This window comes from Bufo bufo, chromosome 2 (genome assembly GCF_905171765.1).
Source record: "Bufo bufo chromosome 2, aBufBuf1.1, whole genome shotgun sequence".
Lineage (NCBI taxonomy): Eukaryota > Metazoa > Chordata > Amphibia > Anura > Bufonidae > Bufo > Bufo bufo.
Window position 1 is genome coordinate 470,165,837 of NC_053390.1, and position 24,429 is coordinate 470,190,265.

Consider the following 24,429-nt stretch of genomic DNA (forward strand, 5'->3'; position numbering starts at 1 on the left):
ACAACAGTTTGCATATCTGCCTCCCACTTGTTAAGGGACCAAAAGTAATGGGACAATTGGCTTCTCAGCTGTTCCATGGCCAGGTGTGTGTTATTCCCTCATTATCCCAATTACAATGAGAAGATAAAAGGTCCAGAGTTCATTTCAAGTGTGCTATTTGCATTTGGAATCTGTTGCTGCCAACTCTCATGATGAGATCCAAAGAGCTGTCACTATCAGTGAATTAAGCCATCATTAGGCTGAAAAAACACAACAAACCCATCAGAGAGATAGCAAAAACATTAGGCGTGGCCAAAACAACTGTTTGGAACATTCTTAAAATGAAGGACCGCACCGTGAGCTCAGCAACACCAAAAGACCCAGAAGACCACGGAAAACAACCGAAGAATTCTTTCCCTGGTGAAGAAAACACCCTTCACAACAGTTGGCCAGATCAAGAACACTCTCCAGGAGGTAGGTGTATGTGTGTCAAAGTCAACAATCAAGAGAAGACTTCACCAGAGTGAATACAGAGGGTTCACCACAAGATGTAAACCATTGGTGAGCCTCAAAAACAGGAAGACCACATTAGAGTTTGCCAAACGACATCTAAAAAAGCCTTTACAGTTCTAGAACAACATCCTATGGACAAATGAGACCAAGATCAACTTGTACCAGAGTGATGGGAAGAGAAGAGTATGGCGAAGGAAAGGAGCTGCTTATGATCCTAAGCATACCACCTCATCAGTGAAGCATGGTGGTGGTAGTGTCATGGCGTGGGCATGTATGGCTGCCAATGGAACTGGTTCTCTTGTATTTATTGATGATGTGACTGCTGACAAAAGCAGCAGGATGAATTCTGAAGTGTTTTTTTGGGCAATATTATCTGCTCATATTCAGCCAAATGCTTCATAACTCATTGGAAAGCGCTTCACAGTGCAGATGGACAATGACCCAAAGCATACTGCAAAAGCAACCAAAGAGTTTTTTAAGGGAAAGAAGTGGAATGTTATGCAATGGCCAAGTCAATCACCTGACCTGAATCCGATTGAGCATGCATTTCACTTGCTAAAGACAAAACTGAATGGAAAATGCCCTAAGAACAAGCAGGAACCGAAGACAGTTGCAGTAGAGGGCTGGCAGAGCATCACCAGGGATGAAACCCAGCGTCTGGTGATGTCTATGCGTTCCAGAATTCAGGCTGTAATTGACTGCAAAGGATTTGCACCAAGTATTAAAAAGTGAAAGTTTGATTTATGATTATTATTATGTCCCATTACTTTTGGTCCCTTAACAAGTGAGAGGCACCTATGCAAACTGTTGTAATTCCTACACCGTTCACCTGATTTGGTTGTAAATACCCTCAAATTAAAGCTGACAGTCTGCAGTAAAGCACATCTTGTTGTTTCATTTCAAATCCATTGTGGTGGTGTATAGAGTAAAAAATGTTAAAATTGTGTTGATGTCCCAATATTTATGGACCTGACTGTATGTTTTATGGGTATATGTCATAGTGTAACATAGTCCAGTGTGATTCACATTCATATACATTATGTATTTATGTATTTGTATTGCCAGGTCAGCAGCCATTGATGAATTGGTTGAAGGCTGCATATAGTGCCGAGATATCTGCCTCATACCTGTGAAAACAGCAAACTGCTCCCCGGGGGGTTAGTTAGCACAGAGATGCTAACCAGGATGGGCTCGTTTGCTGGTCACACTCAGGACAGGGGACAGCAAATTCTCCGGCGGAACAATAAGTTGTAATCCTTCAAGCATCACATCCACCTGACATCAGCAGATTGCCAAGGTTTTTAAAGCAGGATCTACAGTATTCAATTGATTTCCAGGCCAGTTTCATTCTCAAAAGGTGTGGTCTTCATGCCACAACTTTTATAATGATCAGAACTATTAATATAAAAAAGAACTATGTCAGCTCCGAAAATTAATTATTTACAAGTTTTCTACTTACATTTCTGACTAAAGTTCTTGTAATGATATCACTCTTAATGTTAGTACTGTAATGTATGTTAAAGGGCAAAGTAAAATCATCTAGGGGGACTTTGATCCCAAGTTTCACAAACACTTTGTTACTCTGTTCCAGCCTGGGGAAATATACTTGGGGGAGGGAATTGAACAAACAGAATAAGGAAGTTGTTTTGAAATAAGCTACAACAATTGGCACAGAGTGGGCACATGAACAGTTGAGACATAGAAAAATATACACCGTGGAGAAATTGGATGGAAGATAATAGAATTCTAGCGCATGAATCTGTGAGAAACATGGAGGTCAAGACTGAGGTATGTTTTAAGTTATTTGTCATTCCATCCTTTGAAGGGTCAGTTAAGTAGCAGTCAGCCTTTAACTATGGAAGTTCCAACTGTTGAAATTTTAAACATTATGCTGCAAATCTCAGCAACCTGCACTTATCTTTTTTTAAACTAGGCTAACTCTATTTTTTTTCCTAATTTAGTTTGTTTACACTCTAAGCGGTCCTTTTTCGCTGAGATTTCAGCCCATAACAAGAAGTGATTGATGATATAGCAAGTTATGGATCTTTTACTCGGATATATAATTGCCAGAATGAATGGCCGCATGAACCATTGTTTACTACTTAAGATTATTTGTGCGACTGTTTCCATAATTAAAAATAATTTTTCTATGCACATAAAAGATGCAACCAGCCAACAGTTTGTCGGCTGTACACTGGACAGCTTAACATAGGGCAATATGTGATAACAAGCATTCACAATTCAAATAGTTTACCTGATCATTTGCCCATTTAATATGCCCATAAGTAATGTACAAAAATCTTTTTCTCATTAAAGGTCTTTTTGACTGTGTGTTATACATGGTGAAACTGCATTGTCTCCTGTTCTAGTTGTTTTTGTAGGTATAGTTTTACAGTAACGCATGTTATTAACAGATCATTTACTTAACTACTTCATGACTCCAGATGTGCCTGTATACTATAGCTGCATGAGGGGTTCACCAACTGAGACCGCTCCATATGCATGGTGTGCTGACTAATGCAGCTGAGACCTGACCACAATGACCGGGATCAGAAGGGTTACATGAAGAGAGGGGGCTCCTTTTTTTCTGATTGGGGCCCCATGGTGAAATTGTGAGTTTCTGATTGGTTGCTATACCAGGCTAGTGCCTTTTGAAGGCTACCAGGCCTATTATAGTTAACTGCTTGCATCAGGGCTTATTAGGAAGCCTGTCCTAATCCCAAAGATTGCAATAGTCTATGATATTCAGAGGACTGCATGTTCTAAGGGGACTAAAAATTTAGTTAAACAGTTTTTAAAATACCAAAAAAAAATATATAATATTAGTAATTCAAATCATCCCACCTTTCCCAATTTTACATATACAATTAATAAACAATGAAAAAATAAACATTGTGTCCAAAAATGTCCAAACTATTAAAATATAAAAACATTTATCATATGTGGTGAAGACCGTAATGGAAAAAAAAAAAAAAAACATGGGCGATTTGCCATGTTTTTATCATCCTGGCCTCCCAAATTTTTTTTTTATAAAAAGTGATAAAAATTGTGCCACTAAAAACTGCAGCTCACCACACAAAAAACATTCTCCCAAACAGCTTTGTAGATGGAAATATAAAAAAGTTATGGGTGTCAGAATGTGGCGATGCGAAGAAAACATTTTGTTTTCAATTTTTTTTGTAGTAATGTAGTAAAGCAAAATAAAACTATATCAATTTTGTATCGCTGTGATTGTTTTAATCGTACTGATCCACAGAATAATGTTTTTCCTGTTTTCCCCCCAAAAAAGACCAAATATGGCTATGTTAACAGAAAAGTAAAAAAAAGTTGTGGCTCTTGGAAGGTGGGGAGGAAAAAATTAAAATGAAACAAAGAAAATTTAATGGGTCCTTAAAGGGTAAATGTGCCATATTTTTATATTCCCTGTATATTGAAATAATAGAGGATAAGGGGGTTCGTATCCCATCCTATCACCTCAGTTGAGCACCACGGCCTCTTCCTAGGCCAGTGAACCTATTTACAGCTTAATCCCTTTCAAGTGAATCAGCCTGGGCTGCAATACTAAGCACAATCAAGGCAGGGCTTTCAGATTGCAGATCATGGTTGGTGTTATAACACGGTAATTCATTTAATTGGACTAAAGGGAAATGTGAAAGTTATTTAAGCACGCATCCATCAGAAAATCGAATGGTTGGAGTGGTGGTAAATAATTGTGAAATATTTAGCTGTGAATTTAAAGTTGTTTTTTTTTGGGGGGGAAATAATAGCAGTTATCCTTATGCGCTATGCCCTGCTCTTTTATTCTATTGCATCTAATATTTCATAAAGGAATTACTCTACTGTGTCACTATGCATGAATCAAAATGATTTCATTATACTTTATTAGCCAAGTGTACAGTCAAAAATAGTTGATCTCCACAGCAACATATTTCCTCCATTATTTTTCATCAAGTTGTGTTGCAATCTAGTGTAATGTAGATAGACCTTATTAGAAACATTTGTGTTCATAGCTTCTACTTTGGACCCTACGTTAATCATCTGCATGATACACGTATACACTTTGGGGGCAAAGTCCAAGAACTAATACCTTGCTTAATAGCAAGTTATTGAAAAATTTAAATACATCATAGACCAATTATCTTTGTTCCAAAAAAATATTATTGGTACATAACATTTAGGGGAAAAAAACTTGAATTGTTAGTTTGAAAATTATATTTAAATGTTAGTGTGTATGATTTACTTGGAGACTACTCATTACAAAATTCCAGTCTTTGACTTCAAACCATTAACAATATATAAACTACTGAAGGATATAAGGACGTAGCTCGGGTTTGATGGTGGGGCGTGTGCCGAGAGGGGGGTTTGGGAGGGGGATGCTCCAACAAGCTACTCTGCCTTAGGCTAACTGCACACGGCCGTATGGCTTTTTCAGTGTTTTGTGGTCCGTTTTTCACTGAACCATTGTTCAGTTTTTTGTTTCCATTGTGTTTCCATTTCTGTTCCGTTTTTACGTATGCCATATACAGTATACAGTAATTGGGCTGGCCATAAAATTTTCAATAGATGGTTCCGCAAAAACGGAACGGATACGGATGCATTTTCAATTTTTTGCGGACCCATTTACTTTGTTGACTGTGAGAAACACACTCTGTGTGGGAACCTGATTTTCTGTCCTGAACTCTGCACTTGTAACGGGACCTCCCAGCATTATAATGATTTATAATGCTGTGTGTCCCTGCCTGACATCACCTGTAATAAAATGTACTAACAACAAATCTCACTTCCATATAGAGTGTATTACTCATAGTCAACTTGCTCATCTGAAACTGGCCTAACTCTTTTGTCTAGAAATGCTACTCCATTTTTTTCCTTATTTTTTTGTTGAGTGAGTTTGTGACTTATTTGTACTGTTTAAAAAGTTGCAGTGATAAAGGTGGAATGAAACTAATTAATATAACTAACTAGACCCACTTCCCCACCCTTTTTTAAAAACTGAAGTGAGTGGTGTAAAAATGTGAAAAGTCGCAAATAAGCCCAAATAGAAACTTTTAATTTCAAGTTATATAGAATATTTTTCACAAAAAACATATATCAGTATGTTTAGGTTTGTTTTAAAATTTGGTGTGCATGAAAGAATCGTTAATTTCTAACGATAATTTGTTTTACCTTAGTCCTAACAGCAGCTCAACTGGGGTATTACTGCCCCTGTGGACAATCAGGACAGGTGGAACTTGTATTAATTAACTCAAAATAAAGTGATCATTAACCAATAGGCCCGTATAAAGACCTTTCCAAACACACACACCATGTGACTGTTAAGTAAAAAACAAAGAGGGAGGGAATACGTGTGCTGTTGTTAGGACTAAGTGAAAACAAATTATCGTTAGACATTAATGATTCCCTTACGTCCCAACAGCAGCACAACTGGGCACTTAGCAAGAAGAGAACCTATGAGGGAGGGTCTTCCAGCTAAACCTAATCCAGAACAGACCTGCCAAAGGCAGTGTGTTCTGAACTCCTTAAGTCAAGCCTATAATGGCTTACAAATGTAGCGTGGGAACTCCATGAGGCAGCAGCACAGATGTACCCCAACGGTACTAGGCTCCTCTCAGCTGCAGAGGCAGCTACCGCTCGGGTAGAATGGGCGTGGACAAAACCAGGGGGCGCCAATCCCTGAGCGACAAAAGCTACTTTGATGGCTTCTTTGATCCAACGGCTTAATGTCGGTTTAAGCTTTAAGACCTCTGTTTCTTCCAGTAAAAAGAATGAAAAAATTCTTGGATCTTCGAAAGTCTTTACTTCTTTCTAGGTATATTTTCATATTTCTGGCAACATCTAGGGTCTGAAGGACCTGCTCTTCTTCCAACACTGGTGATGGATAAAAAACAGGTAAAGAAATTACCTGGTTTAAATTGTGGAAAGAAGTTACCTTAGGCACAAAGGTAGGAAGAAACCACAGAAGGACTCTATCCGGTAAAAATAGAGTATCAGGCTCCACTGCAGCCAAGGCCTGCTATTCTCCGATTCTCTTTGCTGAAATAATGGCAAGCAAAAAACAGGTTTTCCAAGACAAATAATTTAAATCCACACTCTGAAGGGGCTCAAAGGGGGGAGTTCATAACCCCCTGAGCATGACTGACAGATCCCATTGAGGTATAGGGCTCAGGATCCTAGGCTGCAGTCTTTTGGCTCCTTTAAGGAACCTTTTGATTAGAGGGTCCTGAGAAAAAGGCTTGCCCGAAACTGCAGACAAAGCTGAGGTATGTACTCTTAAGGTTGAAGGTTTGAGACCCTTGTCTAATCGATCCTGTAGGAAATGAAGAATGGAGGAAATAGGGGGATCCAATGGGGACACCTCATTTAGGTCACACTGCTGCCGAAAAGTCCTTCCGATCTTAGAATAGGCTTTGTTGGTAGATACCGATCTGGAATGGGATAAAGTCATCAGGATCCTTCCAGACAACCCTCTAGACTCTAGAATGGGTCGATCAAACTCCAGGTTGTCAGGTTGAGACTCTTCAAGTCTAGGCAGGACCAGATGTACTAGGTCCTGCCTCAGGTGAAGCTTCCAATATTGTTCCTGGCTCATCTGCATGAGCTGGGTGAACTAAGACCTCTTCGGCCAGAAAGGTATTATGGCGATCACTGAGTTCTGGTCTTGCCTGAGTTTCATCAATACTGTTGGTATCATGGAAACTGGAGGGAATATATGTAGGCCAGCCTTAACCTCCACGGAATGGACAGAGCATCCACCGCCCAAGGATTGTCCTCCTGTATAGGGAGCAGAATCTGTCCACTTTGGCGTTGAACCATGTCGCCATTAGATCGATCTCTGGCGTTCCCCACCGTTGCGTAATCTGATGGAAGACTTCTTGGCTTAGGGACCACTTGCCTGGCACCGGAAAATTTCGACTTAGGCGATATGCCACCACATTGAGAGTTCCTCTGATGTGAACTGCGGCCAGGTTGGTAAGGTTCTTTTCTGCCCAAGACAGGATCCATCCCACCTTCTGGAGGAGAGGTTGAGATCTCATTCCTCTCTGTCTGTTTATGTAGAATACTGTCATTATATTGTCCGAGCGAACTCTCACTGCCTTGCCCTGAACTTGAGGCGCGAAGTGTAGGAGTGCCAACCGGACCGCTCTTAATTCTCTTAAGTTTGACGACATTTGGCTCTCTTGGGGAGTCCAAATACCTTGTACTGGAACTTCCTCCAGATGGGCTCCCCAACCTAGAAGGGATGCATCTGTGGTCAACATTATCCACCGGGGTGGAATCAAGGACCTCCCATCTTTTAGCTGCTTTCACCACCTGAGGGAGCGGCATACCTGAGGAGACAGGGAGCATTGCTTGTCTAACCCAGTTGGGTTGCGGTTCCACAGGCCCAACACTTCAGACAGAAGAGGGCGCAAGTGTGCTAGGGCCCAAGGGACTGCCTCTGCAGTTGCTGACATGTGGCCCAATATCTTCATTAAGGTTCTGATGGAAACCACACGGGGAACCATTAGAAACTCTGCGGCTCTGATTACTTTCTGGCGTCTCTCTGGAGTAAAGGAGAGAATCATCTGAGAGGAGTCTATTATGAACCCCAAGAATCTTCTTGATGTTGCCGATACAATTTTGGATTTCTCCCAATTTATTATCCAGCCTAAATGCTGGAGAAAAGTAAGAGCCCGATGAAGAAGGTTCTGCAACACATCTAGAGACGTGGCTTTAAGTAGCCAGTCGTCTAGGTAAGGAATAATCTCTAAACCCTCTAGCCTCAAGGCTGCCACTATAGCAACCACAACCTTTATGAAGGTGTGGGGGGCAGAAGAGATTCCAAAGGGCAGGACAGCAAAGTGAAAATGTCTGACAGTGCCCCTGAGAGTGACAGCAATCTGTAGGTATCTTCTGTGATCTGGATGAACGGGTACATGAAGATATGCATCTTTTAGGTCTATGTGACTATGAGGAACCCTGGTTGCAGAGTTTCTATGACTGAGCGAATGGTCTCCATCCTGAACCGCTTTGGGGTTATAAAACAGTTTAGATAACGGAGATCTATTATCATTTGCCAGCTCCCGTCCGGCTTGGGTACAAAAAACACTGGGGAATACACTCCGGACCCCTTCTCTGCAGAGGGCACTTCCTCCAGCGCTTCCTTTTGTAGATAAAGAAGGATGGATTGTTCTAAGCATGCCTGTTTTACAGGAGAGAGGAGGGAGGTCCTCACGAACCTTGAAGGAGGAGGAGCTAAAAAACGTATTCTGTACTCTTACAACTTGGAGGACCCACTGGTCCGAAATTCTGAGTTCCCAATTTTTTGGGAAATGGCGGAGACATCCGCCTACAGGAGTAAGCAAAGATAAAGGAATCCCAGCTGCTGTGTCTTTGTGAATAAGCCTCTTTTTATTTTCTCAAAGTAGAATGTCCTACAACCAGGGCCGGTTTCGGCATACAAGCCTTTCTCAACAAATACATCCAAAACAGAAAAATCAAGCTATATATAACATATAGTACCGCCCATCTAGGGACGTCTCCACCCATTCTAATGTGTGGTATTCAATTAATGATCAATCAAACTGATTAAACAAGGTGAGACAAAGTAACATATAACTGAAATTTATATTTATATTCTACCTTATTGAAGAATCTAAATGTTCATATTTATTCATATTTCCATCATAAGTCTGAGGTCTAGAGAAAGTGCATAAAAGTGTATATCAATCATCTATAATAAACTTATTAATCTGTTCACAACAATCTTATAAATGTATGACCTCATAGTCTCTGTTTAGACCCCTTGGATGCAGCGTATCTAAGGTGTGTATCCAAAAGGCCTCTCTTCTAAGGAGAAGTCTTTTGATATCACCTCCTCTTCTAGGTCTCTTTAGTTGTTCCAACACTTGAAACCGCAATTGTGCAACTGTGTGTTTAAATTTTTCAAAATTATATGGGAACGGTAACATAAGTTTTTTTGTCCTTATGTCGGATTTATGCTTACTAATACGATCCCTCACTGCCTGCATTGTCTCGCCCACATACAAAAGGCCACAAGGACATTTAATAAGGTATATTACGTTTGCTGAGTCACAGGTAAAAAAACCTTTTACTCCAAAGCTTTTCCCAGTATGTGGATGGTGAAATGAAGGGCCTTTGATTATATGAGAGCACTGTAGACAATGCAGGCAGGGGGAAGTACCCATCCGTGGCGTGGATATCCGTTGCTATTTCAATATGGCTTTAGTACTACCTAAATCTGCTTGTACTATTTTGTCACGATAACTAGGATTCTTTTTAAGAGCCCTGTCCTCTGCGGGATCTATGGTAGGTTTGGGATTTGGATCCCCTAAATTACCTACCTCTCCCCCCAGAGGATTGCTGAGGGAGACACATTGCTTTCTTATCAGAAAGTCCCTCCATAATATGATCTAGTTCAGACCCAGATAGTCTCCCTGGTTCATAAGGGACGCCACAGAGATTGCACTTAGAGGCATTGTCTGCCCTCCAGGGTCTGAGTCAGACGGGCCTCCTACTGGCCACAGAAAGAGCCATCGACTTAGAAGCCAACCTAAGCTGTTGAGATGCTGCCTAACTCAAATTCTCTCACAAGAGAGCAGACCTAAACTGAGAACTGATCTCAGCAATAACCACTGCAGAGTTTATATCCGTCTGAATTTCCAGGAGCTTCTTCCTGAGAAAATTGGCAACCTCTGAGGACGCAACTGCAACTGAGGCGGATGTGGCAGAATAGCTTCTTCTTAACGTGCATTCAACTATTCTATCTAGTAAATCTTGGAGATTAGAACCATCCACAGAGGGAACCACAGTGCATCTTGACAGCTTGGATATGGCAAAATCCACCTTGGGAGGAGGACCCTATTGGTCCAGTTGACTTTGGACTAGGGCGTATAAGGTTTTGAACCTTTTAGAAATTACCGGTCCCTTTTCTGGATGCTTCCATTCAGTTGTCATCAAACTTCTGAGCGACTGTTTCACTTTGAAGGCCCTAGGCCCCCTAGAGTTGGCTATAGAAGCTTCCCCTTGATCAATATCCTGGTCCCTTAACCTGATGGATTTCAATAGTTGCTGAACCTTTTCCACCGGGAATATCTGGGTGGTAGTGTTCTCCTCCTCTTCACTATCTGAAGCCGAGGAATGGGCTTCATCAACAATCATCGGGTCTTCTCCAAGAGACGAAAATATCCTAGGAGAACTATGTCTAGGCCTTTTCTGGGCTAATGCGTCAGCTATGGACTTACCCACAAATTCTTTTAGCCAGGTTATCATGTCCAGAGAATGGTGCTCAGAATCTGGAGGGGGTCGACAACATTTGCTATAGATATACAGTAGTCGTCAGGCAGCAAGGCGCCACAGCCCCAACACGACAGGTGCCTGCACTTGGCAGAGGACTTCCGTCCCGAAGAGGGCAACTTCCTCGAACCCAGAGAAGACATTTGCACATTTATTGAAGATAATAGTGGGCAGCAGCAGCAGCCGAGGAGGCTGCAGAATTAGCAGGTAGCGTCAGGTCAGAAATGTGCGTGAACTTAACTGTGTCAGCACAAAGGCAACAGCAGACTCTAAAAACAAGGAGAGACAGCTGAAGGGGAAGCGCTTCTTAAATAGCCGAGAGGGGAGGAGAAACAAACCTCCACCCCCTCTGACCTCAGAGCGTCTTGCACCGAGTAAAGAAGCAAAGAAAAAACCTTTACAGATGGGAGTAGAGTAATGTATAAAAAAACACTGGTTTTCTGTCCGGAAAATAAGATAATAAGTTTAAGTTCATCACAGTACTTGATCACAGTACAGCACTTCACTGATCCCACGCCGCCGCAAGAGGAAGACGCAGGAGCGCCGACAGCAGGGCGCAGGCAGGTTAGAAAAAAAACCTCACTGCAGAACGCCAGTAACCTCGGCCTGTCTGATACCAGGAATGGATGGCCTGAGGCAAAGGGGATCGTAGCCAGAGGACCGCACGCCGGCCCTCGCAGCTGAACTTCAGGAATAAAAATAGAGAAATTGGTCTCCAAGAGACCACCACCTGTCCCTTCTGTCTGCAGGACGGAAAAAATTGCACGATGTGTGTGTTGGGGGAGGTCTTTATAGGGGCCTATTGGTTAATAATCACTTTATTTTGAGTTAATTAATAAAAGTTCCACCTGTCCTGATTGTCCATAGGGGCAGTAATACCCCAGTTGTGCTGCCGTTGGGATGTAAGGGAATAGGCTAGTACCAAATCTCTTTTGAATACTTGTGTTGCTGGCGATTTTATGGACAATGCTAACTATTCTAACTAATCATAGTGTCAGCACATGGCTGCACACAGTACTTATGGATCCGGCAGGCTGTTCCCCATTGCTGAGAGAGCCGCTAGGCAACTATCTGCTGAGATAGACCTATGGCTGACCCATGGGGGTAAGAGACACTGATGCGCACAACCGAGGAGGCATACTTTGAATACGGTCTGATGTCAGGGCAGGCATAATATTAGCAAAACCAGAAGAAAGATCCAAGATCAGGGCAGGGAAGGGGCATGGAGTCATATTCGGTTGTCAGGCAGAAGTTTGGTATGCAGTTAGTCAGATAGGATTTACCACTTTATTTGGTATACTAGACATGAGAAACCTAAAAGCTTAGGCACCTTCCACCTGTGGAAGGTGCCTTAAATACACACTCAAGTCCAGCCATTGGTTGGAGGTAACTTGGGTGCATGCATGCTAGCCCTTTAAGAGCTGGGAAGCATGTGCCCTAGTGACAGGATAGGAGACCTTGATTGAGAAGCGCAGGCCAGAGCCTGCAGAAGATGCATGTAATGCTGGAGGCCGATGGTGAGTATCAGGGGGTAAGAGGGTCTCGACTGCTGATCCAGGAAGTGAGGGGTGAATGACATGGTGCCTGTGCCCACCAAGAGAAGACAGGCAGCGGCGGGCATGGGCTGCCATTGCAACAGTACACCTTATGCTCTCTTTTCTTTGGTCCGGATTTTTGCAGCAACTTCTTGAGAAGAACTAAAACATCTATGTTCTTCAAAGGCTCCCAGGGTCTCTCCTTAGGATTGAAGCCCTTCCAGTCCACCAAAAATAAAGTTTTGTGTCTGATCTTCTTTAAACTGGGGATGTTCTTAACATCATACATATCTTCAGAGCTGACCAGAGAGGTAGCTGAGGAGGACGTCTAAAGTACTACTTGGGTACCACTGGTTTGAGAAGTGGCACATGAAAGGAGTTAGAAATCCATAAAGAAGCCGGAAGACTCAACTTATAAGCAACTGGATTTAATTGCTTCCTTAAATGGACCAATTAACTCATGTTCCAACTTGTAAGCTTGGAAGCTTGGAACTCTTAGCCTGATGTCTCTTGAGGAACGCCAGGCTGTATCTCCAGGAGAGAATTGAAGAGGCACCCTGTGTCTACGATCTGTGAATCTCTTTATTCGGGCAGAGACCTGTAAGGCTACTTTCACACTCGCGTTTGGTGAGGATCCGTCATAGATCTGCTCAGACGGATCCGCACCGATAAGACAACCCAACCGTCTGCATCCGTTCAGAACGGATCCGTTTGTATTATCTTTAACATAGACAAGATGGATCTGTCTTGAACACCATTGAAAGTCAATGGAGGACGAATCCGTTTTCTATTGTGCCATATTGTGTCAGTGAATTGACTTACATTGTGTGTCAGAATGGATCCGTTTGGCTCAGTTTCGTCAGACGGACACCAAAACGCTGCAAGCATCGTTTTGGTATCCGCCTACAAAGCGGAATGGAGACGGAACGGAGGCAAACTGAGGCAAATTGATGCATTCTGAGCAGATCCTTTTCCATTCAGAATGCATTAGGGTAAAACTGATCCGTTTTAGACCGCTTGTGAGAGCCCTGAGCAGATCTCACAAACAGAAAGCCAAAACGCCAGTGTGAAAGCCTTACAGAGATATCTTAGTTTCATGCCAAATCTGAAAAAAAAAATAATCACCTACAATTGAATCCACTGCTGGGACTCTGGAGGAGTCAAACACTGGAAGAGTGGTTCTTAATTGATGGCCATAGAAAAGGACAAAAGGAGATTTGCCAGAAGATTCTCTGACATGATTGCTATATGAAAACTGCCCATGGGAGCATTGACCTAGTCATCATGATGTGCAGAGGAGAAAAGGTGCAGGTAGTTACATAGAAACATAGAAACATAGAATGTGTCGGCAGATAAGAACCGTTTGGCCCATCTAGTCTGCCCAATATACTGAAGACTATGAATAGCCCTTGGCCCTATCTTATATGAAGGATGGCCTTATGCCTATCCCATGCATGCTTAAACTCCTTCACTGTATTTGCAGCTACCACTTCTGCAGGAAGGCTATTCCATGCATCCACTACTCTCTCAGTAAAGTAATACTTCCTGATATTACTTTTAAACCTTTGCCCCTCTAATTTAAAACTATGTCCTCTTGTAGCAGTTTTTCTTCTTTTAAATATTCTCTCCTCTTTACCTTGTTGATTCCCTTTATGTATTTAAAAGTTTCTATCATATCCCCTCAGTCTCGTCTTTCTTCCAAGCTTTACATGTTAAGGTCCTTTAATCTTTCCTGGTAAGTTTTATCCTGCAATCCATGTACTAGTTTAGTAGCTCTTCTCTGAACTCTCTCCAAAGTATCAATATCCTTCTGGAGATATGGTCTCCAGTACTGCGCACAATACTCCAAATGAGGTCTCACTAGTGCTCTGTAGAGCGGCATGAGCACCTCCCTCTTTCTACTGGTAATGCCTCTCCCTATACACCCAAGCATTCTGCTAGCATTTCCTTCTGCTCTATGACATTGTCTGCCTACCTTTAAATCTTCTGAAATAATGACCCCTAAATCCCTTTCCTCAGATACTGAGGTTAGGACTGTATCACTGATTTTATATTCTGCTCTTGGGTTTTTACGCCCCAGGTGCATTATCTTGCACTTATCAACATTAAATTTTAGTTGCCATATTTTTGACCATTCCTCTAGTTTTCCTAAATCCCTCCAGGAACTTCAACCCTGTTACAAATCTTTGTGCCATCAGCAAAAAGACACACCTTACCATCGAGACCTTCTGCAATTTCGCTGATATATTAAACAATATGGGTCCCAGAACAGATCCCTGAGGTACCCCACTGGTAACAAGACCATGGTCTGAATATACTCCATTGACTATAACCCTGTTGTCTGTCCCTCAGCCACTGCCTAATCCATTCAACAATATGGGAGTCCAAGCCCAAAGACTGCAATTTATTGATAAGCCTTCTATGTGGGACAGTATCAAAAGCCTTACTAAAGTCTAGATAAGCGATGTCTACTGCACCTCCGCCATCTATTATTTTAGTCACCCAATCAAAAAAATCAATAAGATTAGTTTGACATGATCTCCCTGAAGTAAACCCATGCTGTTTTTCATCTTTCAATCCATGGGATTTTAGATGTTCCACAATCATCTCCTTAAGTATGGTTTCCATTAATTTCCCCACTATTGATGTCAGGCTTACTGGCCTATAGTTGCCCGATTCCTCCCTACTACCTTTCTTGTGAATGGGCACAACATTTGCTAATTTCCAATCTTCTGGGACAACTTCTGTTACCAGTGATTGGTTAAATAATCTGTTAATGGTTTTGCTAGTTCACTGCTAAGCTCTTTTAATAGCTTTGGGTGTATCACATCAGGTCCCTGTGACTTATTTGTATTAATTTTAGACAGCTGACTTAGAACCTCTTCCTCTGTAAAGACACATGCATCAAAAGATTCATTAGTCTTCCTTCCTAACTGAGGTCCTTTTGATTGAGGCAGTCAGCTAGTTCTTTATCTTCTTCCATATACCTTCCTTCTTTTGTTTATAATTTGTTAATTCCTTGTTTTAGTTTCCTTTTTTCATTTATGTATCTGAAGAATGTCTTATCGCCTTTTTTCACTGACTGAGCTAATTTCTCTTCTGCCTGTGCTTTAGAAGCTCTTATAACTTGTTTGGCCTCTCTCTGCCTAATCTTATAAATTTGCCTGTCATCCTCGTTTTTTATTTATTTTTATAATTACTAAATGCTATCTTTGTTTTTAATGATTTTGGCCACTTCTGCTGAGTACCACAGTGGTCTCTTCCTTTTTTTGCTTTTACTGACAAGCCTAATGCAATTATCTGTTGCCTTCAATAGTGCCACTTTTAAGTAGTTCCATTTCTCCTGGACTCCATTGAAACTGTTCCAATCTGATAGGGACTCGTATACCACTAATCTAATTTAGAAAAGTCAGTTTTTCTAAAATCTAAAACTTTTGTTTTTGTGTGGTGTGACTGACTGGTGATCACTAGATCCCAAGCTTTCCCCTACAGTAATATCAGATACCATATTCCCATTTGTGAATACAAAATCTATGGCCTCCTTCCGGGTTGGCTCCTCCACTACTTGCTGTAGAGATAATCCCAGTAGGGAATTTAGAATATCTGTACTCCTGGCAGAACTAGCTATTTTGGTTTTCCAGTTTACATCAGGAAGATTAAAGTCTCCCATAATGATAACTTCCCCTTTCAATGTCATTTTAGCTATTTCCTCAACTAGTAGATCATCTAATTATTTGACTTGGCTAGGTGGTCTAGTTGACAAGAATCTGGTAGACACAAGCCACTTGCCAATTAGTTTGCAGATTATGGGCTGAAGAGCAATCCAGTACCACATCAAGAAACTTAAAAATAGCTTTCGAGAACTTTGAAGTAAACTGTACCCCTGTGGCAACAAAGTCCCGTATTTCTTGAGTAATAGATGGCCACCAATAGTGTCTATCAATGAAGCTAGTAGTCTTGCGCAGGCAAGGATGGCCAGCAAGACTGGAATGATGTCCCCAGGACAGGACCAGCTTCCTATTGGACCGGAATACAAATGTTTTACAGGATGGAACATCTTTCAGTTAGGCAGGACAGACTGAGATTATGTTGGCAGGGTCATTAATGCGATAGAAGTAGAACAGTTAATTAACAAGTGACAGCACTCCTCCAAAGCCAGTTTTATTATCTAATAACTCTTTATCTCAGAGAGTGTAGTGCCGCGCAGTTGCAGAGAAGGCTTTGGAGAAAAAGCAACAAGTGACCAGCTTGCCGGTGGTAAATTTCCGAGGCAATATGGCTCCAGCTGTCCACCTCCAAAAAGAATTGTTTATAGACATTTGGGCGATGAAGAGAAAATGCAGAGAAAAAAGTCTGCTTAAGGTCTGGAAAGCGGATTCAGTTTCAGATATCCAAACTCTCATATTTACTCCTTTACAAGTTAGAGCAGAAATTGGTTTGTGGCCAATTTAACACTGCAATTTCTCAGGATCTATTTGGATACCTTGGTCGGAAACTGTGAATGCATGTTTGATGGTGTTAACAAACAAGTATTTAAAAACACACAGCACTGTCGCCTGTGTTATGCTTGTGTAAGCTTTCAAAAATGGCTCTTATCAAGGGAAGATGGTGCTTAAACACACACAAAGTTATAGGAAAAAAACTGTGGTTTGTTGGGACCAAGCGTCCAAAAAGTATATAATAATGGGGACATAATGCCTGCCCGTATTTAGACACACACAAATGCTAATTGTCAGAAGAAAGAATGGCTTGTTCTGCACAAGCATACAAAAATTAGGCCTTAATGGAGCAGAATACCTGCCATAGTAAGACAAGGCACGCACAAGTGTTAATTGTCAGAAGGAAGATTGGATTATTCAAAACAGGCATCCAAAAATTAGGCCTTAGTGGGGGCTGAATGCCTGCCCATATTTACGCACGGCTCGTCCAAGTGTTAATTGTCAAAAAAATGGCCACTGGCTTGTTATGCACAAGCATCCAAAAATTAAGCCTTAACAGAGCAGATTGCCTGCCTATATTTATACATGGCATGCACAAGTGTTAATTGTCAGAAGAAAAAAATGGCATGTTATGCATAAGCGTCCAAAAATGATGCATTATGCATAAACAGGGCCAGAATGCCCTTCTTGTATTTATAAACACAAATTCGCAAGAAAGCAGTAATGTTAATTGTCAGAAGAAAGAGTGGCTTGTTCTGAATGAGCCTGGAAAAATTCTAATTTTAATTGGGAGCAGCAGCAGTACAGTACGGATGTATAAAGGTCAGGGTAATCGTGGTATGTGGTGGCAATAGAAGTGGCAGCAGTCGCAACATAGCATGGAACAGACAAGCATAGTAGATGTGTGTAGTAGTAGATGTGTGTAATAGTAGAAGTGGCGACTGTGTAGCGGTAATGGTAGTGACAGTAGTGGTAAATGAGCAGTTTACAGGCGGATAGAAAACACAGGAGGCTGCTCCAGCTAGCAAGACTGAAACAACCTACTGAGCCCTGCTAAAGAGAGGGTCTATATAGGCCCAAGTGGCCACACCCAAGGGTTGGACACACCCAGTGACATCACACACACACTGGGAAGGAAGTTAACCCTTCCAGTACCACAGAAGGGAAAGACACATAAAGGGGAAGTGCACACAATACATAATACACCGTGCACACAACACACACACCTAACATAAAGAAAGTCAGGTGAGACCGCATGCCAGGGCAGCAAGCTGCCTAGCGATGCTCAGGCTGCTCTGCTGCTAAATACAACACTAGTTGCCCGCGGCAACCACAAGTGAGGCCACACACAAGCGGCCCTCACCTGTGGTTGAACACCCATACAAAACCGCAGGCAACTGCATGCGGTAAAGAAGTCACGGTTATGGGCATGGCCGTGACAAGGGGTTCTGCAGTTTGTTTAAACTGATGATCTATCCTCTGGATAGATCCTCAGCATCTGATCGGCGGGGGTCTGACACCCGGGACCCCCGCAGATCAGCTGTTTGAGAAGGCAGCGCCGCGGTCTTCTAACTGTTTACCGCTGGCCCAGTGATGTCACGACTAGTATCCCTGGCCTGGGCACAGCTTAGCCCTTCCCAGGCCATTTGATACTAGTCGTGATGTCACTGGGCCAGCGGTAAACAGAGAGAAGGCCGCGGCGCTGCTGGAGCGGTGCTGCCTTCTCAAACAGCGGATCAGCGGGGGTCCCGGGTGTCGAACCCCGCCGATCAGATGCTGATGATCTATCCAGAGGATAGATCATCAGTTTAAAAAAACTGCTTAACCCCTTTAATAAAAGGGCTTACTAATGTATCGTGATTGTGCATATTACCTCCTTTGCTGGCTTGATTCATTTTTCTGTTGCATTATACACTGAAATTAAGTGACCTAAATGGGAGGAAATGCTGAAAAACCCAAACACTGTGGCGTGTTTATAACGGGGGAGCAATTCCTCCGCATGTGATCGGTTGCTAAGTCTCAGTTCTTAACATCAGCTTGAGGGATTAGCCAGTGTTGTCAGTTGCATATCATTATTGGTGCACCTTATACACTGCGCGTTTCCAGGGGTTACGACCTTGCCGACACATTCCGTTATGGATGTCTCTTCATAAAGCAGAGGACAAGGTGGAAGAGAAGTCTGAGCAGGAGAAAACTCAGCTGATGATGATGACGACAAAGAAATTGTACTGCTTGGGGATGCAAAAGAAGATAGTGAGAAAAAGGACAGATGTGTTCTGATTAAAGCCTCATGCACACGTCCGTGGAACACGCAGTGTGGAACACGTGAGTGCAAGAGCGCACGGCGTCTTTGGTTTCTATGACTCCGTGCGCTTTGTGATGCCGCTGATGTACAGTAATATACTCGTATAGATCATGCGAGTCTATTACTGTACATCAGCAGCGTCACGAAGTGCACAGCGTCATAGCAACCAATGACACCGTGCGCTCCTGCACTCAGCAGGAATCCAGGCCAGTATCTCACGGTCCTTGTTCCACGGACGTGTGCATGAGGCTTAAGAATGCTGGTCACATCTATTTACCCACAAGATCAGTTGATGCTGCCTCAGGTGATGAATTATGGCCATGGTACCTATGTTTCTGTTTGAACGCCCATGGCTTATTTTAATCCTGCAGATGTTACAAGTGGATCTGATTTTGGGTCCTGGTCTTGGGCAGAAAAAATGTCATATGGAAGTTGCTTGCACAGAGCTAGAGGTAGCCAAGCTGGCCTATGTCGGGCATCTTTTGAGCCTGCTCCCACTACATCAGCGGCATCACCAGTTCCCGGTCTGACCACAGTAGAAGTAGATCTGGCCCTGGAAGTTTTCTGGGAGGTGTTGGCCATATTTTGCCTCTGCTGTTTATTTCCACCACAGCCAATGCCCTCCTCCTTTGATTTCACCTCCACTTCTGTACCCCTATCTGGCTCCCAGGTCCTGTCCAACACACAATCATCATCATAGTCCTCATCCATTATGTTATTGTGGGCTCCTCCTGATTCCCTGCTCTGCATTTGCCATGACTGCCACTGTCACTCCCACTGTCCCTACTGCCACCACTGTCACTACAACTGCCACTACTATCACCACTCACAGATAGGCATGGGGTTCCCTGCCTCCTGATCTGCCACCTTATGGCAATCCAAACAGACTGTTGTCCGATAACTCATCAACAGGGAGACTCTCTTGACTATCCACTGTAGTGCATGGTGGAGTTTTTTTGCCTCTTCTTAGGAAAAAAAAGAAGGTGCCCCACTAGGAAGGGGCAATGATGACAGACAGGATGCAAATAAAGTGCTTCTTGGGGATTGTAAAGAAGAGGTGCAGGAGTTAGGGTCCATTCACACGTCCGCAAAATCAATCCAGATCTGGACCCATTCATTTTCAATGGGGCCGCAAAAGATGCGGATTGCACGCAGTGTGAATTTGCGAACCGCTAGACACTGGCGGACCTGTGAATGGACCCTAATGCTGTGACCCCTGGCTCCAAAGCATGGCACCAGACTCAGAAGTGACCTCCATGTCACTCTGCTGTTAGTAAGAGGAAGAGTGAGCCATCCAGTCTCCTACACGGTCTGATGCAGAATTACCAGCCCTTCACTAACACTCGGGTATGACAATACAATTTTTGGCAGTAATGATAAACGTCTATTCAATCAGACACTGTGATGCAGTATATTTTCACTTAGGTCTCTTGCACATGGCCGTATGCCCTCCGAGATATATGGTCCGTGAGTGATATAAGATCATATGAGTGCAGGACAATAGTCCCGCGGGCGGCCCGACATGCACAGCATCATTGTAATCGATCAATTATTGTATCGATCAATCATTGTGATCGATCAATACTACCCCGGGACATATGGCCCGCTCATAGCCCGTATGTCTCGGAGGGCATACAGTTGTGTGCAAGAGGCCTTACACTGTTGAAATTTGTGAAGTGTGATAGAATTATTGAACACTTTTTCAACAAAACTCGTATGATATTTTTGCAGGGATGATGCACGTCTTTTCTCCTAGATGCTATGATACAATAGGCCTTCACTAACACAGTTGTAATTTGCATTACGGATGTTAAATGCGGTAGAATTATTGAACACTTTTTTCAGAAAATAACATGCGTTCACAAAAACTCTTTTGCCATATTTTGGCACTTGGCAGTGAAAAAGTGATGGTACATGTCATTTCAGCTAGATGCTGTGATGCAGTATTCCTTCACTAACACAGTTGTAAATGGTGTTATGGATGTGAAATTCTATACAATTATTGAAAACTTTTTTTCCCCAGAGAATCCACCTCAGGCTACATGCACACGACCGTTGTGTGTTTTGTGGTCCGCAAATTGCAGATCCAAAAAACACGGATGGCGTCCATGTGTGTTCCGCAATTTGCAGAACGGCACGGACAGCCTTTAATATAACTGCCTATTCTTGTTCGCAAAGTGCGGACAATAATAGGTCAAGTTATATTTTTTTTGCGGACCACGGAACGGAGCAACGGATGTGGACAGCACATGGAGTGCTGTCCGCATCTTTTGCGGCCCCATTAAAGTGAATGAGTCCGCATCCCAGCCGCCAAAACTGCGGCTCGGATGCGGACCAAAACAACAGCTGTATGCATGAGGCCTCATTCACATGTCAGTGTTTTGGTCAGTGATTTCCATCAGTGATTGTGAGCCAAAACCAGAATTAGAGCCTCCACAGACGTAAGGTATAAGGGAAAGATCTGCACCTGTTCTGTGTAAGCTACACTCCTGGTTTTGGCTCACAATCACTGATGGAAATCACTGACCAAAACACTGACTTGTGAATGAGGCATAGCACACATTCCCTATAAAGCCTCATGCACACGTCCGTGCAACACGGACCGTGCGATACTGGCCTGGATTGCTGCTGAGTGCAGGAGAGCACAGTGTCATTCGTTGCTATGACGCCGTGCGCCCGCTGCTGTACAGTAATACACTCGTATTATCTATATGAGTGTATTACTGTACAGCAGCGGCGGCATGAAGTGCACGGCGTCATAGCAAACAGTGACGCCGTGCTCTCTTGCACTCAGCAGGAATCCAGGCCGGGTTACCACGGTCCGTGTTCCATGGACGTGTGCATGAGGCTTAACTTGTAAAATATTTTTGCAGTGAAAAAGTGATGATACATGACTTTTTAACTAGATGCTGTGATGTAATATGCCTTCAGTAACACAATTGGAATTTGCGTTATAGCTGTGAAATGCAGTAGAATTATTAAGCAAATTTTTTCACAGATTAATAAGCATTCGCTAAAATTAGTGCAATATTGTTGCTGGAATTATACTTATCTTTCAACGAGATACTGTGTTACAGTATGCCTTCACTAACAGTTGGGAAAGAAAAAAAAAATAATTTAATTATTGTTTTCGCAGGAATCTACAGTCGTGGCCAAAAGTTTTGAGAATTACATAAATATTGGAAATTGGAAAAGTTGCTGCTTAAAGGGATTCTGTCACCAGTTTTTTACCCCCCCCATTTAAAAATATGGTTATGTTCATGGAGTTCTAGCGATTCCTAATGTGGTCTTATAACCGAAATCTGTAGGCTCATTTTGTCTAAAAAACGTTATAACTAACCTGTCATTCATCTCACAAAGGTGCCCAAGGGGATGCTCATGTCTTCCAGATGCCGCCCGCACCCGCCGCCGTTCGTGCCCAGCTCCTCCTTTGCTGTCATCAGCGCCGCCTCAGAATCCTTTGCTACGCCTCCGGCTCTCCCTCACTCCCCCTCCTTCTTCTCTAACATCCCGCGCGTGCGCACAGGCCTGTGCCTGATGCGCCCGTGCGGACTTCTCCGTTCGGCTTCATGGAGCGAAGTGCGCATGCAACCTCCCGATGACCTGAACACTGGCGCCAGCCTGTCAGAGGCCTGTGCGCACGCGTGGGATGTTAGAGAAGAAGGAGGGGGGAGTGAGGGAGAGCCGGAGGCGTAGCAAAGGATTCTGAGGCGGCGCTGATGACAGCAAAGGAGGAGCTGGGCACGAACGGCGGCAGGTGCGGGCGGCATCTGGAAGACATGAGCATCCCCTTGGGCACCTTTGTGAGATGAATGACAGGTTAGTTATAACGTTTTTTAGACAAAATGAGCCTACAGATTTCGGTTATAAGACCACATTAGGAATCGCTAGAACTCCATGAACATAACCATATTTTTAAATGGGGGGGTAAAAAACTGGTGACAGAATCCCTTTAAAGGGCTTCTGTCACCCCACTAAAGTGATTTTTTTTTTTGGGCTAGTTAAATTAGTTATATTGCGATATATGAAAATATAATGGTGTTACTTACTTTGATCCAGCAGTTTCTTCCAAAAACAAAGTTTTATAATATGTAAATTAGGTCTCTACCAGCAAGTAGGGCGGCTACTTGCTGGTAGCTGCTGCAGAAAACCGCCCCCTCGTCGTGTTGATTGACAGGGCCAGCCGGGATCTCCTCCTCCGGCCAGCCCTGTCGGCATTTCAAAAATCGCGCGCCTGTGTTCATTCGGCGCAGGCGCTCTGAGATGAGGAGGCTCGCCTCCTCAGAACTCCCTCAGTGCGCCTGCGCCGATGACACCACCGAAATAGAAGATGTCATCGGCGCAGGCGCACTGAGGGAGTGCTGAGGAGACGAGCCTCCTCATCTCAGAGCGCCTGCGCCTAATGAACACAGGCGCGGGATTTTTGAAATGCCGACAGGGCTGGCCGGAGGAGGAGATCCTGGCTGGCCCTGTCAATCAACACGACGAGGGGGCGGTTTTCTGCAGCAGCTACCAGCAAGTAGCTGCCCTACTTGCTGGTAGAGACCTAATTTACATATTATAAAACTTCGTTTTTGGAAGAAACTGCTGGATCAAAGTAAGTAACACCATTATATTTTCATATATCGCAATATAACAAATTTAACTAGCCCAAAAAAAAAAAATCACTTTAGTGGGGTGACAGAAGCCCTTTAAGTTTTTATAATAGCAATTTGCATATACTCCAGAATGTTATGAAGAGTGATCAGATGAATTGCATAGTTCTTCTTTGTCATGAAAATTAACTTAATCCCCAAAAAAACTTTCCACTGGATTTCATTGTTGTCATTAAAGGACCTGCTGAGATCATTTCAGTAATCATCTTGTTAACTCAGGTGAGAATGTTGACGAGCACAAGGCTGGAGATCATTATGTCAGGCTGATTGGGTTAAAATTGCAGACTTGACATGTTAAAAGGAGGGTGATGCTTGAATTCATTGTTCTTCCATTGTTAACCATGGTGACCTGCAAAGAAACGCGTGCAGCCATCATTACGTTGCATAAAAATGGCTTCACAGGCAAGGATATTGTGGCTACTAAGATTGCACCTCAATCAACAATTTATAGGATCATCAAGAACTTCAAGGAAAGAGGTTCAATTCTTGTTAAGAAGGCTTCAGGGCGTCCAAGAAAGTCCAGCAAGCGCCAGGATTGTCTCCTAAAGAGGATTCAGCTGCGGGATTGGAGTGCCACCAGTGCAGAGCTTGCTCAGGAATGGCAGCAGGCAGGTGTGAGCGCATCTGCACGCACAGTGAGGCGAAGACTTTTGGAAGATGGCCTGGTGACAAGAAGGGCAGCAAAGAAGCCACTTCTCTCCAAAAAA

At 43.1% G+C, this 24,429-nt stretch overlaps 1 protein-coding gene across 2 annotated transcripts in view; it reads left to right on the forward strand.

Moving 5' to 3' along the window:
• Positions 1-2,103: 2,103 nt before the first annotated feature.
• CREB3L3 (cAMP responsive element binding protein 3 like 3) overlaps positions 2,104-24,429 on the forward strand; it is a 137,576-nt gene continuing 115,250 nt past the window's right edge. For both annotated transcript variants that reach the window (XM_040417707.1, XM_040417708.1), the window contains exon 1: positions 2,104-2,280. In XM_040417707.1, coding sequence (XP_040273641.1) covers positions 2,221-2,280 — 60 coding nt within the window. In that variant the 5' untranslated portion in view covers positions 2,104-2,220. The remainder of the gene's footprint in view (positions 2,281-24,429) is intronic.